This window comes from Echeneis naucrates, chromosome 21 (genome assembly GCF_900963305.1).
Source record: "Echeneis naucrates chromosome 21, fEcheNa1.1, whole genome shotgun sequence".
Lineage (NCBI taxonomy): Eukaryota > Metazoa > Chordata > Actinopteri > Carangiformes > Echeneidae > Echeneis > Echeneis naucrates.
Window position 1 is genome coordinate 472,935 of NC_042531.1, and position 18,176 is coordinate 491,110.

The following is an 18,176-nucleotide window of genomic DNA, read 5'->3' on the forward strand; positions in this document are numbered from 1 at the left end:
TTATTGGGTATCCAAGACACCGGTCCTCAGGAAGTTCAACAACTTCAGACCTTCATAGACATAAACGTTCTGTCTTTGGACCCAGAAGGGAAACACTCTTCCAGAGGTATAAAGGGAAGCCTGTCTTTGTCACCAAGCACTTGCTTTTCATCTGAGCACCCCCCTTTATCACCAGACCCACCCCCTTCCTCTGAGGACACTCATGTCATACCACCCATTCTGATTGGGCACCGTGTTCTTGCTCACAGGAATGGCCGTGTCGACCCAGACAGTCGCTTTCTTTGGTTTTCTCATTGCAGATTTCTAAACCCCCAGTTTGATTTTGTATCAATTGTATGTCACTTTCCTGACAAAATGTTTTTCACAGACAAGTTGCGATAACATTCTATGTTGGCTTCCATGTTTTCACTGTAACTTGTAAGTTCTTTGTGATTGGTCTTTGCATGGCTGACTGCTCATGCCATTGACTTTACTGAGGTTCTGATTGTCATAAAATTTCATTTCCAAGTTCCCGTGAAGGAGAAGGAGAAGGAGAAGCCAGCACAAGTCAAAGAACCGCTGGTAAAGCCAGCTGCTCCTCCAGAAGGTACCCAACTCTTCGAGTGTGTGTTGGTGTTAACATCTGTGTTTTTTCTGTGGGGGGTTCTTCAGACGTTCTAACAGAATGTCACTCTTCAACAAACATGAATCTTTGAAACTTTATTCTGAAGAAACTGAAGTCACTGAAGAGAACAAAAAGTATCCATTATAGGCATAAACATGATGACTGAAACTAAAATTAAATGTCTTTGGTAAACTCCCTGTTATTTATGTACTTGTTCTTTAAGAGGAAAAACTAAAGCCTCCTGTAAAATTTCAAGAAGCTGCCAAAGAGCCTGAAGTCACCGACAAAGCAAAGAAGCCAGAGAAGAGAATCCCTCCACAGGAAGAAGCTCGGCCAGGTATCCAGACAGCAGCTCACATTCCTGTGCAATTTTTAAAGACCATGTGTTTCGATTGTTCTGCATACTTCCATTCCTCTTTTTTTGTACCTGAAGTGGCCAAACCACAGGCTGCTGTGGAGGCTCTAAAGCCAACCGAGACAGCTGTGGAGGAAGAAAAACCAGTCGTGGTCGAAAAGATAGTTCCTGAGAAAGGTAGGTAAAGAGAAGCCAGACTCATCTTTGTCTTTTTTGGTCACCTTGATCTTTTTCACATCTCCTCTATCAATATAAATGTGTGTTTTCACCATTGTGAGCTGTGATATTGACTTACTCAGCTTCCATTGTCTTTTCATGTTCTGTGTCCAGTTTTTGGTCACTAAACACGAGCATGCTGACACAAATTAATTTTGTATCTGTCTTTGTTCTCCGTGACACTTCCTGTCACCTTCTCATCAGAAATGTTGTTTATTTCTGAATGTTTAATGCAGCTTCTTAAAGTCTTTCATTTTAAACTTTGTTGGTGACCTAACTAACTGCCCTGTGAACTTCACCCCTGTACTAGATGAAACCAAAGGACCCGTCCAAGCACCAGGAGGAGTCAAGAAAGGTATGAGCACCGATTCCATCTCCCTTCACCTCCTCACACCAACATACAACAACAGACTATAAATGTAAAATGTCACCTGGTTCACTGATCACTTTCAAGTCATCTGTTTGGACTGTTAGGACAATAGACACCTGAAGACAATCAGGAGTCTATGTTTGGTCTCACATCACACACACGCAAACATACATGTTTTTCTTTAGAAATTGTTTTCCTGAGTTGTTTTGTTTTTGTCCTCTTGTACGTTTGTCATTGCATCATCTGAAGTTGTTTTTCAATTATGTCAAGAAGTAGTAAAACTGTTATTATTGAGATTTTTTTATTCTATTTTCTTTGTATGTTTTTGCATCATTATTCCAGTGTGTGTTTGTTCATATTGCGGTGTGAGATAAATGTCAGAAAGTAATGTCAAAACTTTGTTACCTCAGACACAGTTCTGGTCAAAAAAGGTAAAATTCAGTTGGAAGAAATGGGAACATTTGAGATTCCCACCTTGAAGAAAACACCCAGATTTGTGAAGGAAGTGGAAGAGGAACAGGAGATGATCAAACTGAAGAAGATTCCCTCCACTCCAACTAAAGAGACAGAAGAGCAAAAACCTCAGAAAGTCACCAAGACCACTGTGTTCAGTGTCGAGGAGATGGTGTATAAGGAGGAAACTATCGAGATGTCGGTCGCCACCCGGAGAACAGTGGAGCAGTGGAGCCCTCGTGAGAAGGCTGATGTTCTGAAAAAGCCAGAAGTTATTACACATGAAGAAAAGGCAGAGGTAGAGACTCCTAAAGATGCTTGGACCCGCCAGAAACCAATCCCAAAGGATGAGAAACCAGATGATAAGATTTCTCTTAAGAAAACTCCCAAGACTCCAAAGGAAGAGGAAGCTGCACCGCCTAGTGCAGCCTTGAAGAAAGTAAAAAAATTGCCTTCAGCAGAAGTGGAACCAGAAGTAGTGAAGTTAAAACCATTTGAAAGGCCTGTTAAACCAGCTGAGGAGCCAGAGAAGGATAAAAAGGAGAGGCCAGACAGGGACACTGTGGCTTTCCAGAAGGGAGAGAGGATCCCCAGAGAGGTGGAAACTAAAGAGCATCCCACAAAACCTGAGAAAACACTTCCTGAGGTAAAGGAGCCACCAGCCAAGGTGGAAAAGCCATTAGATAAAACAAAAACTCCAGAGACCAAGCCAGAGGAGGTGAAACCCCCCATCAAGGTGAAGAAAATCCCAACAAAGGAACAAGAAGTAGAGACTGTAAAGCTGAAGCCATTCTCCAGGCCTTCCAAAGAGGCAGCAGAGCCTGAGAAGAAACCTGTAGAGGAGAAGGAGAGGAAGCCAGCTGATGACCTGCATCGCCGTCAGAGAAGCCCAGATGAAAAACCAAAAGAACAAGAGCAAGAGGCAAAGCCAAAGAAACCCGAGATCCCACAGATGCCAGACAGGAAGCCAGAGAAACCAAAGGATTTGGAGGCAGTTCCAGCAGAGAAGACTGTTTCTCCTGTTCCAGCTTTTGTAAAGAAACCAGAGAAGGCTCCTGAGGAACCCAAACCTCTGCAGGTGAAGAAGGGAGTCATACCTAAGGCAAAAGAGGAGAAGGAAGAAGTTGCTCTGAAGCCTGTGGAGCTGCTCAAGAAGGTTGAGCTGAAGAAGACACCATCTCCAAAGGTTGAAAAGCTAAAAGAAGCAGAACCCATTGAAAAGAAGCCAAGTATTGATAGACTCAAAAAGGTTCCCAAAACTGTTTCACCAAAAGAATCTATTGAAGCTGTGGTTCTTAAAAAGATCCCAAAGAAGCCATCGCCAGAGGAGAAAAGTGCAGAACCGGCAAAACCTGAGAAAGGCAAGGTGATCTCTCCTGAAGCAGGGGAGAAGGCCCCCACCCAGCCTGAGGAGGACGTAATAGAAGAGGAACTTGAAGCTGAGGAAGAGGCCTGGGAGGCAGCTCCCACTGAGAGTTATGGGTCAGAGGACTGGGAAGGAGAAGAAGGAGCTCTGGAGGCTCCAGGAGTGACCAGGAGAGGTGAGATGGTGGTGGCTGCAACTCATTGGGTGACAACCGAGAAAAACCTGCCTTCATACCCTGAATAATCTCACCCATTAGCACCATCATGCCTCCATTTCAATCGTCAACTCACATGTGACGCGATTGACGGCATCTCTTCATGTCTCATTATGTTAATGACCATTCTCTCCGTCACACTGTCTGGTCATATTCATCGCCTCATCTCATTTCTGTTGTGTCATTTGTGTGTTTTCCATTTCATATCACACCGCTCTCATCTGTCCAACACGGCATTTTCTGTTTCTGTTCATTTTTCTTTGTTCCTTATTCCATCTCTTCATGGTGTGAAAGCTTCAACACTGTAAAACTTTGTGACATAATTTTCATACCATCACAATCATTTCATATCACATCTGCTGCTCACGGCATGTTTTATAGAAAGTGATTTACCATTTCTTTTTGTGCTGCAAATTTATTTTCACTGTTTCTGAACAGAGGGGCAACCAGCTGAGGAGGCAGGAAGAGGGAGAGGTAGAGGGATGAAACGTAAGTGAGCTGGGATGTCTCAGCAAGAAAACTCTATGATGCTCTTCTTCCTGGGTGGTGATGCCACTAAAGCTTTGAAATTTTAATGTGAATTGACAGTTTTCTATCTGAATTTCAGCCAAACAGACCCCTTCCCCTGGAGAAGGCAGGGGGCGGGGCCTGAGGCCCGGTGGAAAAGGCCCATCACCTCCGGAGGATCCCTTCGGAGGATTCAAGCTCAAAGCTGTCCCTCTGAAGTTCATCAAGAAGATCCAGGACATTGTGTTGACAGAGGCCGAGTCTATTGGCTCTTCTGCTGTGTTCGAGTGTCAGATCTCACCTTCCACTGCCATCACGTCATGGATGAAAGATGGCAGCAACCTGCGTGAGGACCCCAAGCACAAGTTCACTTCTGATGGGAAGGATCGCAAGTTGAACATCATTGATGTCCAGCTGTCCGACACTGGGGAATACACCTGTGTGGCCAAAAACGCTGGCAAGGAAATATCCTGCACAGCCAAGCTCATTGTTGAAGGTAACCTCCCATCAGAATCTCTTTGAAGCCTTTATCAAGACTGTTCGCTGTCAACATGCTTATCTCCTCTCTGTCCACTCACAGAGCTTCCAGTGAAATGGATCAAAGAGCTGGAGGAGGAGACCTCTGCTCTGAAGGGTCAACCTCTTTACCTGACCTGTGAGCTGAATAAAGAGAGAGACGTGGTGTGGAAGAAGAATGGTGAGGTCCTCAAGAAAAAGGCCAACAAGGTTCAGATCAATATCATCGGCATGCAGCATGCTGTGACCATCCAGAACGCAACAGAGGATGATGCTGGTTCCTACTCGTGCGAGGTGTCTGGTCAGGAGGACATCAAGACCACAACGAGTGTCAAAGTGATTGGTAAGAAGAAGAGATGATTGAACATGCTCCCTAAGGAACATACATTGGATTGATGAGGGCACAAATGTTCATTCATTTTTTTCAGATGAGCAACAAATTCTGAATTTACAGTTTAGTGTCAAAGTAGATGTAACAAAATATCCTGCTGTAGAGTTTATTTAGTTTTAGAGTTTATATATTCAAGGTTTGGACACAAGAACTTGGGCTTTGTTTCATTGCACATTGTGTCTATAATGTTTACCTCCAACAGAAATCATCAAAGACTGGATTGTGAAACCCCTGAGAGACCAGCATGTGAAGCCAAAGGCTGTTGCTGTATTTAAATGTGAGCTCTTCAAGGAAACCCCCAACTGGAAGTGGCTCAAAGGAGAGAATGAGATCACTCCTTCTGACAAGGTTGAGATCAAGAAGGATGGAAAAGAGTTGACTCTCACCATCAAGAACTGTCAGCCTGAGGATGTAGCAGAATACTCCGTGGAGGTGGAAGGACGTGTCTACACTGCCAAGCTAACGCTAGGAGGTTTTATTTGCCTGATTACTTTCCTCAAAACACAAACCCCTTGAATGTTTTAACTATCTTTCAATCTTTTGTTTGTAATTTATGAGTTTGAATAAATCTTTCTCAGAGCGGGAGGCAGAGATCCTGAGGCCTTTGGTCAGTGTGGAGGTGACTGAGAAGGAAGACGCTGCATTTGAGACGGAGATCTCTGAGGATGATGTTCCAGGAGAATGGAAACTCAAAGGAGAGGTTTTGACCAGATCCCCGGTAAGACTGGACATGGATGTGGCACATAAGCATTGATGCGTGAACGTCTACACTTGAATGTTTCATTGTTTCCTGTACATAAACATTCTGTGTTATGTTCATCAGACATGCGACATCCTGATGGAGGGAACAGTGCGTAAGCTCCTCTTGAAGGACTGCCAGCTGGATCAGGCTGGAGAAGTGTCCTACCAGGCGCTGAATGCTGTAACCAACGCAATGCTTAATGTCAAAGGTAAGATGCATATCTGGGACTCACGATAGGAGCTCCAGGATGCTAAGATTTACTTCAGTGGCTGTAAAAATAAAGAAATAAGGTTGCTGAAATAAAGCTTTATGGCACATGAGACCTTAAATCTTTATTTAAATGGATGATTGACTGTTTGTACTATCTACTGTGTACTATTCATTGAGGCTTTATGCTGCTCCACAATACCAAAAGGAATTTTAATGGGGATCCCAAATGTTTCTGGGTGGACAAAACAGTGTCCTGTATTTGTCATTATGTTTGTTTGGTGTCTGTGACATGAGAAAATGTGTGTTGTGATGTCACATTTCTATTTTCTGGGATTATATGTTGTAGGTTACAGCAGAAAAGTGGCCAGTTTATAAATCCCACACCAGGTTGGCTAACTCTATCAGACATAAAGTCACACTGCTTTAGTGTGAACTAAAACAAGGTCAGCTGACTCAATCCCGTAGTTATGAGCTAAAGATGAAGACTTGATGAAGACAATGTGGAAAGGAGAACGACCCAAGGAAGAAGACCCTTCTGACAAGATAGAGTCCACCATCTTGTTCACTTTCCATCAATTTTGTTACATGCAATCATTTAAACATAAATACACCCACAAGGCTAATCCAAAACACAAAGAAGCTAACAAGAAGACAAGACCAACAAGACACCAGTGAAGAAGACACCAACACAATGCAGCTTCTTAAAATGGCAACATGCCATTTTGTTCTGACAACCTGAAGATGTCTCCAATGCATTTCTACTGGTAGATTGTCATTAAGTGTTTATATCAGTGAACTATAATCCAATTGGAAACAAAACACACCCCAGTGGTTTGATTCATTAAGCCTGGATGGGTAAAACCCATCACAGTATGTAAAGATGTGGTTGGTAAACTGGCCACTGGCTGTGGACCTTTGTGTTGTTGGTTTGCGTTGTTGTCTTCTTCAGGTTCTGTACTTGTGTCATCTTTTAACCCAGAAATCGAAATGGACTTTGTCGTCCCACTGAAGGACGTATCTGTACCTGAAAAGAAACAGGCTAAGTTTGAATGCACCATCACGAAGGATGTCTCTAAGGTCATGTGGTATAGAGGGTCTGACATCGTCACCCCAGACCAAAAGTATGACATCATCGATGATGGAAAGAAGCATATGTTGGTCATAAACTGCTGTGAGTTTGATGATGAAGATGAATATACAATTGAAGTTTTGGGCAAAACGTCAACAGCAAGACTCACAGTGGAGGGTAAGTGCTGGACTCGAACCGGACACGAGCAGATCATTTATCATTATGACTGTTCATTGAGTTGGTTGCCTCCTCTTTCAAACTGACTCATATGGATCTGCTTTATTAATATACTTTTAGGTATCAGGGTCAAATTTATCTCACCAATAAAGGACCAAACTGTAAAAGAAGGAAAAACGGCTTGGTTTGAGCTGGAGCTGTCTCACGAGAACATCCCTGTCACCTGGTACAAGAACGATATTAAAATTCATCCGAGCAGAATGGTGGTCACTCATGTGGATGGAAAGAAACACATGTTAGAAATAAAGGGAGTGACTCTCGATGATACGTGCCAAATTAAGGCCGAGGCCAAAGGAATTCCTTCCATGGCCAATCTGACGGTCATAGGTAACTCCGGAGTAACCGTCCGTCCTCATCCTGTGTGTCTTGTCTCTTCTTCCCCACAGACATTTGCACAATTTGTTCATGTTAGTGCAGATTGCACAAAATACTGTCTTTGTGAAACAATGTTTGTCTGCTTTTTAGTGTTATGTTGTTTGCCATGTGTGTTCCTTGTGTTGTCTTCTATCTGTACCACATACTTCATGTGTTGTCCATCTGCACTGGAGAGTCACCCAAAATGTCCCCATTCCAGAGGGAGACGCGTACTTCACCATTAAGCTGCAGGATTATACTGCAGTGGAGAAAGATGACGTGGTTCTAGATTGTGAGCTCAACAAAGACGTCAATGTCATGTGGTACCACAATGAAGCTGAGATCAAAGCCTCTAAGATGGTGACCATTACGGCTGAAGACAAACGCAGAACTCTTGTGATCAAGAGAGTTGGGGAGAAAGACAAAGGACAGTATGTATGTGACTGTGGAACAGACAAGACAATGGCAACGCTGCACATTGAAGGTAAAGGTCTGATTTAAACGTGTGCTTCTGGAAACTCTCCATGGCTGCTGTATGCTTCTCTGTTTATTTCAATGTTTAAATGTCTGGACGTCTTAAATAAGAATTATGTTCCTTCTGTTGAATGTCAGCTCGCCTTATTAAGGTGGTTCGACCGCTGTATGGTGTTGAAGTGTTTGACGGAGAAACTGCTCGATTTGAGGTCGAGCTGAGTGAGGATGATGTCCATGGCCAGTGGAAACTTAACGGAGAGGTCCTCATTCGATCCGCTGTACGTCTCAGCACACATTCTCTTTGCTGTGGTTTGATTCACTCTCTTTCAAATCTGGATTTCATCAAGAGTTCAAAGTAGAGAAGTTTCACATATATGACATGAAGTATCTTTATTAGCCGACACATGACAGTGAATTGGACCACGTCTCGCTGCGATCTCTTTTTCTGAGTCCTCATGTTGTTGCTGAATTGTTGGTCTGTTGGGCGTCTGCAGGATGTTGAGATTGTGGAGGACGGTGCCAAACACACTCTGGTATTGTACAACTGCAAAGTTCCTCAAACAGGCGAGGTGATGTTTACGGCTGCCAACGCCAAGAGTTCTGCTAACCTGAAAGTGAAGGGTGAGCAGTTACTTCCTGAAACTGGAGCAAAGTGCTGACTGTTTTCTTTTTTGCCAGAGTTGATGCTCATGGATTTATCTTTCTGCTTCAAAATCTGTTTTACTAGAAGTTGTTCTTGTCTTCCAACTTTTTGGGAGGTGCAAACCTAAATGAACCACATTCACCCAATCCAGTTGGATGAATGTTATGTGGCAGTAATTTACGGATGAGGTGCTCTGACACCACTAAGGACATTCTTATGCACCTTCGTTTTTTGTATGGTCTTTTGAGATGAGTGGAGGGATTCTCCTACGTTTTCTAAACAGAACTCCTCCTTAGATTTTGTTCCTGATCACTCAACCTTGATATTAACTGTATTTGTCTGAATCAACAGAACTCCCGGTGTCATTCATTACACCACTGGCTGATGTACACGTGTATGAAAAGGATGAAGCAAAGTTTGAACTGGAAATTTCTAGAGAGCCCAAAAGCTTCCGCTGGCTAAAGGGCTCTCAGGAGCTGTCAAACGATGACAAGTTTGAACTTCTGGTGGAGGGAAAGAAGCACACACTTATTGTTAAATCTGCCAGATATGAGGACGAAGCCAAATACATGTTTGATGCTGAAGATAAGAGGACATCTGGAAAGTTGATTATTAAAGGTAATTAGAACATTTCAGTCTCTCAGGTTGTGGAGGCCTTCTGGGCTGTAGTGTTTCCAAAAACTTGTCAGTCACAAAATCAGCCTCAGCCAGAATTATTGGCCAAAAAGTCGAAGCCCCTCCTTCCAGTGTATTTTAGTGCAGGTCTCTGGCCCAGACCTGACCTCTTCCACCTTTCCTTTAGCCTGATCATATATATAATCATTTCTGTTTGTTAGGTATTCGCCTCGAATTTATCAAGCCGATTAAAGACGTGACAGTGAAGGAAAGAGAAACTGCAGAGTTCAGCGTTGAACTTTCTCATGAAAAAATCCCGGTGGTCTGGTACAAAAATGACGTCCGTCTGCACCCCAGCAAATTGGTGCACATGTCTGAGGACGGAAAGGTCCACACGCTGGCCTTCAAGGAAGTCACTGTTGAAGACACTGCCATGATCAAAGTGGAGGCCATGGGCAAGATGTCAGAGGCCATGCTCACAGTGCTTGGTTAGTACGGTCACAGTCCACATCTTCAGGACTGATAATCAGAGTCCATCAGGAGTGTCTGTGACTCATTCATTCATATTTCATGCTTTTTTGTACATTTTATTTTTATTGCTGATAATTGAAAAGTGAAAGTAAATGGTGTCATATTGATACTGTGACTCCATATACATTCTGCTGACAGTTCATCTGATCAGGAAGGTCACGGTGTCCCTGATTCTGTGGTTTAACTGTTGAACTGGTTGTTACTGGTGTCCTCCTGCAGAGGGCGACCTGTACTTCACAGCAAAGCTCCAAAACTACACCGCTGTTGAGAAGGATGAGGTCATTTTGTCCTGCGAGCTCAGCAAAGCTGCCGGAGAGGTGCGATGGTTCAAGGATGGGAATGAAATCTTTCCCTCCAAGAATGTCCTCCTCCAGTCAGATGGCAGGAAGCGAACGCTGGTCCTGAAGAAGGCAGCGAAGGACAACATGGGAACTTACACCTGCGACTGTGGCACCGACAAAACCACAGCCGACCTGAACATTGAAGGTAAAAGCTGTCGTGATCTGGCCCCTTCCACTGAACTTTGGTCACGTCTGCAGCGTCTGGGCCCACCTACCTAAACCCCGCCCCTGTATGGACCGCTGTTTGTCCTGCCTCTGTCAGCCATCACTGTCCTTTGTCTTGCAACTGATTGTTACGTTTGCTCCTGCTCACCTGAGGATGAAATGCCTCAGCACATCTGAGTGGGACCATGAACAGTTTTAATGAGAGTCAATGTCATCATTGTGTTTATAGAAGATACACATTGGCAGAAAGAAATTTCCCAACTTAAAGATGAAGAGCTCAGTTTCTGTACAATTTTTAAAAATGTCTTGTATAAAAACTAGTCACACATCTTGAAAATATGAATTAGTAGTTATATAACTTATTTTCTTCAAATTGGTGACATATTTGAATAAATCAGGACAAAAACCTTTTGATTATTAATTTATTGGTGAGCCGCAGGAGCCAGATTCAGCTTCACTCAGTTTGTTCCACAGATGAGAAGCACAGAAAGTTAAAGCTTTCTCAACTCACCTGAGTTGGACCTGAGAACCTGAGTGAACCTGATCCAAAAGATCTGGATAATGGATCTTCATATCTTACAAGTAGATCAGAGAGGAGTCCAGGTTTTATAGACCAAGAGGACTTTTGAGCAGCAATGTTTGAGGTTTCCTCTTTAATTATTTAAGGCTTTAATGGAGTTCAGACCTGAGAAAACTTAATGTCGCCTTATTGAATGATGACCATCAATGACTTTCAACATGTGTGTCCAGAAGTGTCTGCTGGCTCATCCTCAGGAATTTTGTCTGTTTTCGTCTACTCTTCCTGCCGCTCTGTCTTTAACGTCTGTCTGAACCCCAACAGAGCGCGACATCAAGGTTATGCGTCCATTGTACAGCGTGGAAGTCACTGAGACGGAGACGGCCACGTTTGAGACGGAGATCTCCGAGGAGGACTTGCACGCCACCTGGAAACTAAAGGGCGAGACGCTCCACCCGTCTGCGGTGCGAACAAACTAAACAGTTTAACCCTCATCTGAGGTGACCTTCCAGACTAAACTAACCTGAGAATCCTGCCAACAGGAAGTTGACATCAAGGAGGAGGGAACTCAGCATATATTGATCCTCTTCAACTGCAAGAAAGACATGGCCGGAACTGTTGACTTCTCTGCAGCAAACGCCAAATCTTCAGCTCAGCTCAGGGTCAAAGGTGACAGACCTGATGTTCGCTGGTTTTCTCAGTGTTCCTGACTAGACCCAGACCTGGTTCTCTAGATCTGTTGTTCACATGTTTAAACTGAAAGCAGTGTTAGACTTTGTGTCTCTTCCTCGCTGGTTTTTTGGTTGTTCAGGTGATGAGGAGACACAGAGTCCTGCACCTGATAAAGACCTGACTGTGGACTCTGATGGGGGTCACACATTTGAACTTATCTAATACATGCATCAAACGATGAGCTAAAAACTGTTACCCACCGTCACCTGAAGCAAAAACATGAGCATGTCATTCATCTGCAGATTCACACTGAAACATTTTTATAAATTTCACACTTAATCAAAACGGAATGAACTCAACAAAGTTAAAACTGAGCAGAGGTGAAATAGCTACATCAGTTTGTTTATGAATCCAGATCTTGTTTCTTGTCAACTGATTAAATGCTGTCAGCAGCCTTTAGTTCAGGCATGTGAAGCACTTTCTTGTAAACAGCTGATGTGGTGTATTCATCCAAACTTCACAGTCTGGATCTGGATTTGGCTGTTACGAAAGTTGCATGTCACTGTTAGCACACAGGCTGAGCTGTGATGTCGGCATTTTCTGCAGCGTGACGTTGGGTAACTCAACGAGCGACGAGCTCCACATTTTCCTTTTCCAGGAAAATTGCAGGCTGGTGATTGACAGGAGCAGATCGGCCTCCCCTGATGGGTTTTCAGAGTTGGGCTCTCAGCCAATCAGGGCTCCTGGTTATTTTAGAAGCGACATGCCTTATCTAGAGCAGGTCTGCAGTGATTGGCAGGGGCTGGGACATGACCCCAGCTCTCACTGGTTTCTGTCGGCCATGTATATCTGACAGCAGGTTGTATGCTAATGAGCTTGGCCCCAAGGCCAAGTCGCAGGGAGTCCGGCCTCAGTTGTCCTGACGGCTTCAGTGGCGGGCCTTCAGCTCAACCACACCATGAGGATTAGCCACTGAGGACTAGCCCTTTCTCTCTGGGGATTTTTGGTATCTATTGACCGGTTTTGGGGGGGGACTAACTATGTCTTCTCCCCAATCCAAAGCTCGAGTGATCAGCCTGATGAAGCCTTTGAAGGATGCCACTGTGACCGCTGGAGAGACCGCCACCTTCGAGTGTGAGCTGTCATATGAAGACATCCCTGTTGTGTGGTTCCTGGGGGGTACAAAGCTGGAACCAAGCGACAGAGTAAGTCCTCTCTGTGTTTCTGTCCTACAAACAGGGATTCACTTCCTGAAACACAAGACCGGTTGGCCTCATGGCGGTCCTGGTCCAGAACCAGAACCTGTGTTTCCTGTTCCCTTTCTAGCATCAGCTGGTCTTCATATATGGGCCTGCTGCTGAAGGTTCAGGATTCCAGCTAAGCATGTGATCCTGGTTTTGAGATAACACAGGCAGGGAGGCTTTTCTGCCCCGCAAGCATTTCTGGGGTTATTTTTAACAGCTACAGGAGGCTGAAACGCGGGGCAGGTGGCAACAGGAGCTATTTGTCAGCTTTAGGTCCATAATCTCATAGCTTGACAGTTGTTGTTGCTGTTGTTGGTCCAAAATGTTTTCCTGCCAAAATGAGAGTTGTTATGAGCTTGCTGTGAGTCTGGCTCTGGACTGATTTTCACTCATAATGGAGGATCAGTTTGATTATGGGATGTAACCTGAGATCTCTGAGGCATCCACAGACACATGATCTATCTCTGGGTTGTGCAAGTGTGATTGACTGGATGTTAAATGTTCAGAGATTCAAACATAAACTGTTTAATTTCAGAGTTCAGCTTCTCCTGAACATTAAATCCAGATAAAGACTTAATCATGGTGGTTGAGCTCTCTTCTGACGCCTCTGTGGTTGTGGTTTACTGTAAAATATTTATCTGGTTTAGAATAAAGTTGCTTCTAAATCTTTAATAAGTAAAACATTCTCGGTGTTAAAGAACAGTCTGTGATTTAATGAATAATGTTGGATTTTTCATTAATAAACTGAGCTCGTTCTAAATTATGACATTATTGAGCTCTATTGATCAGTTATCGGGTATCACTGTGCTGTAGATCAGAGACCAAACAGGTTTAAACAGGATCAGGATCCATGTTTTAAAGTTGCACCTCCACAGACAGACTGTGTGTTTGGTTCCTCCCCAGCAGGTCACGTGACTGCGGCTAGGGGGTTAGTGATCTACAGTGGGTGGATGTGCAGTAAAATCAGCCCTCGGGGGTCAGAGGTCGAACTGTTTAAATTGGAGAAAGGAAAGCAGCTGTCTGTGTTCATTCTAGCTGTCAGGGCTCAGCTGACTGAAAACTTCACTCCCTCTGGGCCTCGTAGGCAGAGCTCAGGAGTTGTAGAGCCCAATGTCCGTTGATGTCTCCATTTTTCGTTCTGGAGCTGACAGGAAGGAAATAAAGCCCAAAACTGACTCTGACCCTATTATTGAAGCTCAGAGCTGATGAACAGCATCATCACAAAAAAAATATCAAACAAACGAAAGTTCTGAAGAAGAAAAATCAGACCAGTCGAGAAGGGCGACTGTGCTCAGGGAGGGAAACCCTGAGGCTCTCATTCATCTACCTTTATTTGACAGCATGACAGGAAAGATTTACACTGGCCAGGAGTCGATACTGTGATGTCACATGTCTGTTTGGTTTAGAGAGATGAAACAAAGATGAATCATGTGTTCCCTGAGTGCCCCTGTTGAACCTGTGTGGTAGAGTGCGGAACAGCTTAGCGCTCTGTGACTGACTGTGTTGAACCTGACAGGTGATGTTGAAGGCCGATGGTAAAGTCCACAGCTTCACTCTGAGAGACGTGCAGCTGAATGAAGCCGGACAGGTCAAACTCACCGCCAAAGACTTCCAGACAGAGGCCAACCTCATGGTCAAAGGTAAGAAACCACAGTAACCTATTACATGAAACTGTGACATCAGTCTGACCAAATGGGTGAAACACACCTGAGTGAGACAATCGCTGCCCTTTAGTCTGTTTTCCACTGGAGGCTCTGTAATGAAATAAGATAATAAAGGTTAATGCTACATTAGACTCAGTGCAGACAAAATTATATGTAATCAAAGTCCCACTTTAGTTTGTTGTGAAGGACTTGATGTGCAGACGAGGATCTGGAGCTTTGGAGCTGAGTCGAGGTTTACAGCAGGCTGATGTCAACTAAACATTTGTCCTCTGTGTTGTTTAGAGCCACCGGTGGAGTTCACAAAGCCTCTGGAGGACCAGACGGTGGAGGAGGAAGCCACCGCCACTCTGGAGTGTGAAGTTTCCAGAGAGAACGCAGAAGTACAATGGTTCAAGGACGGACAGGAGATCAGGAAGAACAAGAAGTACGAGATCATTGCTGATGGCCGCAAGAGGGTGCTGCTCATCCACAACTGCACTCTGGATGACTCAAGGACGTACACGTGTGATGCCAAAGACTTCAAGACTTCCTGCTTCCTCAATGTTGAACGTGAGTACAAATTGGAAACAAACTTGAAGGAACCAAGTAAGTAACAAGGGAAGTAGAGGAATGGAGGATTCAGTCCAGGAACTTAACCCTCTGTGGGGTTAAAGGACAAATCATTAAAGTCCCTCAGATGATTTCAGGGACTTTTATAATATATAAGTGAAGGAGTAAGACTGAGGACAGTCAGCTGAGGTTGACATCTCTAAAACACTCTGGACCTGAATCGACCTATTAATGTCTCTTTGTTTGTGTCGATAGCTCCTCACATCGAGTTCTCAAAGCCACTGCACGATGTGGAGGTGAAGGAAAAGGAATCTGCCAGGTTTGAATGTGAAGTCTCCAGAGAGAACGTCAAAGTGAGACGCTGGCCATCTTTTTGTCCAGATGAAGAAAGGACAAATGTCAAATCTTGGTCTCTGACCTCTCCTCTTCCTTGCTGTCTCGCAGGTCTGCTGGTTCAAGGATGGAAGTGAAATCAGGAAGGGGAAGAAATACGAAATTATTGCTCAAGCTCGCCAACACATCCTCATCATCCACAAGTCAGTGTTTGACGATGAGGCTGAATATGAATGTGACGCAAAGACCTCCAAGTCCTCTGGCATGCTCACTGTCATTGGTAAGGATGAAGTCTTTTTCAGGGTTGGCTAACCCTAACCCTTTTTTCTAGATCTAGATCTAGGTAAAGATGAGGAAATATTCAGGGGAGATGCTGTGAAATCATTTCAGGCTTCAGTTGTGATCCGACACTGTTTGTTGTCTGTCACTGCAGAGGAGGAGGCAAGATTCACCAAGAATCTGTCCAATGTGGAGGGAACCGAGACGGACAGTGTGAAACTGATTTGCGAAGTCTCCAAACCAGACGCTGACGTGATCTGGTACAAAGGAGACGAGGAGCTGCCGGAGGGCGGCCGCTACGACCACATTGTGGATGGTAAGAGGAGGATCCTCCTCATCCAGGACCTGAAGATGGAGGACGCCGGAGAGTACAACTGCAGGTTGAGTCCCAGCAACAAAACGTCTGGAAACCTTAAGATAAACGGTAAGGAAAGAGGAAGGAAAACTTGTTTCACTGTGGTTTGATAAGCCTTCAGGATATCTGTAACTTTGTGATGTCACTACAAAGCTGTACCTGCCGCAGTCCAGAGTAAATTGACCCCTGACCTTTGCAGTTGTTCATGTGTTGCAGAGCTTGCTGCTGAGTTCATCTCCAGGCCGAGCAGCCAGGAGGTGGTGGAGGGCCAGAAGGCGGAGTTCACCTGCTCCGTCTCCAAGGAAACATTTGAGGTCAAATGGCAGAAAGGCAACACAGAGTTGGAGGCGGGAGACAAATACCAGATGGTCAGTGACGGCAAAAGACGGACTCTGATCATTAAGGACTGCGAGCTCAAAGATGAAGGCGGGTACACGGTGGTGATCGGAGCAACTAGAGCCAGCGCTGAGCTCACTGTGCTTGGTATGTTTCCTCTTTGGAAACACAAACTGGACAGAAAAGAAGTGTCTGCAAAAAACTAATTTGTTTTGCAATATTTTTTTTTCATCAACCTTCTTTCAACTTACATTAAAAATAATGAAACCAACTTTAAAGGCAACATTTGAAATAAGTAAAAAACAAAACTGAACGAATAGAATTTATTTATTTTTTGGTGAAATGTAATTTATTTGTTGCTTTTAACCTTAAAACCTGAAACCTGGTTTAACAGAAATTCTTAATCTTTATTTTTAACTTTAAATGTAGTCTAAATTAATTACCCTCTGCAGTTTGCTTCATTAGTAGATTAGCTGCTGCTCCAAAGTGGAGCTCGCAAAAATAAAAGCCTGACTGTGGCAGAGCCTCATCAGTTATCCCTTCCTGCAGAGAAACTGAAGATCATCACACCGCTGAAGGACACAGAGGGTAAAGAAGGTCAGGAGGTTGTCCTGAACTGCGAGGTGAATACAGATGGAGCAAAGGCCAAGTGGCTGAAGAATGAGGAGACCATATTCGAGAGCAGCAAGTTCTTGATGGTCCAGAGAGACAACGTCTTCTCTCTGAGGATCAAAGATGCCCAGAAGGGAGACGAGGCCAACTACAGCATCAACCTGACCAATCAGAGAGGAGAACAGGCCAAGAGCGCCTGCAGTCTCACCATCAAAGGTCGGTGTAGAGGAAGTGCAAAAAATCTAAACCAAAGTGGTTTTCACATTTAACAGTTTAATCTTCAGACTGCCATCTTAGTTTTATTACTGATTTGAAATGCATCCTGAGATAAGATGGAGCATGAAGGATCCACATGTTGGATCCAGAACCAACTGGTGTTCAGAGACAGCCATTAAAGGATCAGAACTAAGTTGGCAAAGACATTCCATGCAGAACATTAGATTCATTAAAATAAAGTAAATTAATTAAATGGATGAGAGGAAAAGTTCTGTCACGTTCAGTAACGCCGAACTTCCTTTAATGTCTTTGTTTCCTGATCAAAACTGAACATGTGTCTCATTGTGTTGCTCAGAGGAGAGTCTGAGGATTGTGGTTCCTCTTGAGGACATCGACACTCAAGAGAAGAAGACTTGCAGCTTCACCTGCAAGGTGAACAGGCCCAATGCCACCCTGAGGTGGATGAAGGGCGGTGAGGAAATCACCTTCAGCAAACGCATCGTCTACCGAGTGGACAAAGACAAGCACACGCTGACCATCAAAGACTGCACAATGGCTGACGAGGGCGAGTACACTGCTGTGGCCGGAGACAACAAGTCCACGGCAGAGCTGATCATCAGTGAAGCACCCACCGACTTCAGTGTAAACCTGAAGGACCAGACCATTACCGAGTTCGAGGACGCAGAGTTCTCTTGCAAGCTGACCAAAGAGAAAGCTGAAGTCAAATGGTACAGGAACGGGCGTGAGATCAGAGAAGGACCCAGGTACGTTGCAGTCCAAGACTTGGTTGGTTTAATCTGATATGGAATCCGGAATGAGGAGGTCACTGTGTTTTCCCCAGATACATATTTCAAAAAGATGGAAAGATCTGCACCCTCCGTATCAAGGAGTGCAGACCTGATGATGAGTGTGAGTACGCCTGTGGTGTGGATGAGAAGAGATCCAGAGCCAGGCTCTTTGTTGAAGGTGAGTCCTCAGGATTTGTCTTTTTTAGCAGAAACCAGTTCTGTTCACCTCTAAACTAAC

The 18,176-nt window shown here is 44.3% G+C and overlaps 1 protein-coding gene across 1 annotated transcript in view; it reads left to right on the top strand.

Moving 5' to 3' along the window:
- The window catches only part of ttn.2 (titin, tandem duplicate 2), a 169,942-nt gene that overhangs the window by 68,804 nt on the left and 82,962 nt on the right, over positions 1-18,176 (top strand). Inside the window, 27 exon segments of the mRNA XM_029529910.1 lie at positions 509-586; positions 1,486-1,530; positions 1,956-3,539; positions 4,186-4,581; positions 4,666-4,944; positions 5,195-5,464; positions 5,571-5,710; positions 5,816-5,942; positions 6,924-7,190; positions 7,311-7,577; positions 7,825-8,088; positions 8,217-8,356; positions 8,573-8,699; positions 9,073-9,339; positions 9,558-9,824; positions 10,087-10,353; positions 11,215-11,559; positions 12,625-12,767; positions 14,323-14,446; positions 14,753-15,019; positions 15,275-15,372; positions 15,464-15,632; positions 15,786-16,055; positions 16,203-16,469; positions 16,872-17,150; positions 17,506-17,914; positions 17,992-18,116. Coding sequence (XP_029385770.1) covers positions 509-586; positions 1,486-1,530; positions 1,956-3,539; positions 4,186-4,581; positions 4,666-4,944; positions 5,195-5,464; positions 5,571-5,710; positions 5,816-5,942; positions 6,924-7,190; positions 7,311-7,577; positions 7,825-8,088; positions 8,217-8,356; positions 8,573-8,699; positions 9,073-9,339; positions 9,558-9,824; positions 10,087-10,353; positions 11,215-11,559; positions 12,625-12,767; positions 14,323-14,446; positions 14,753-15,019; positions 15,275-15,372; positions 15,464-15,632; positions 15,786-16,055; positions 16,203-16,469; positions 16,872-17,150; positions 17,506-17,914; positions 17,992-18,116 — 7,281 coding nt within the window.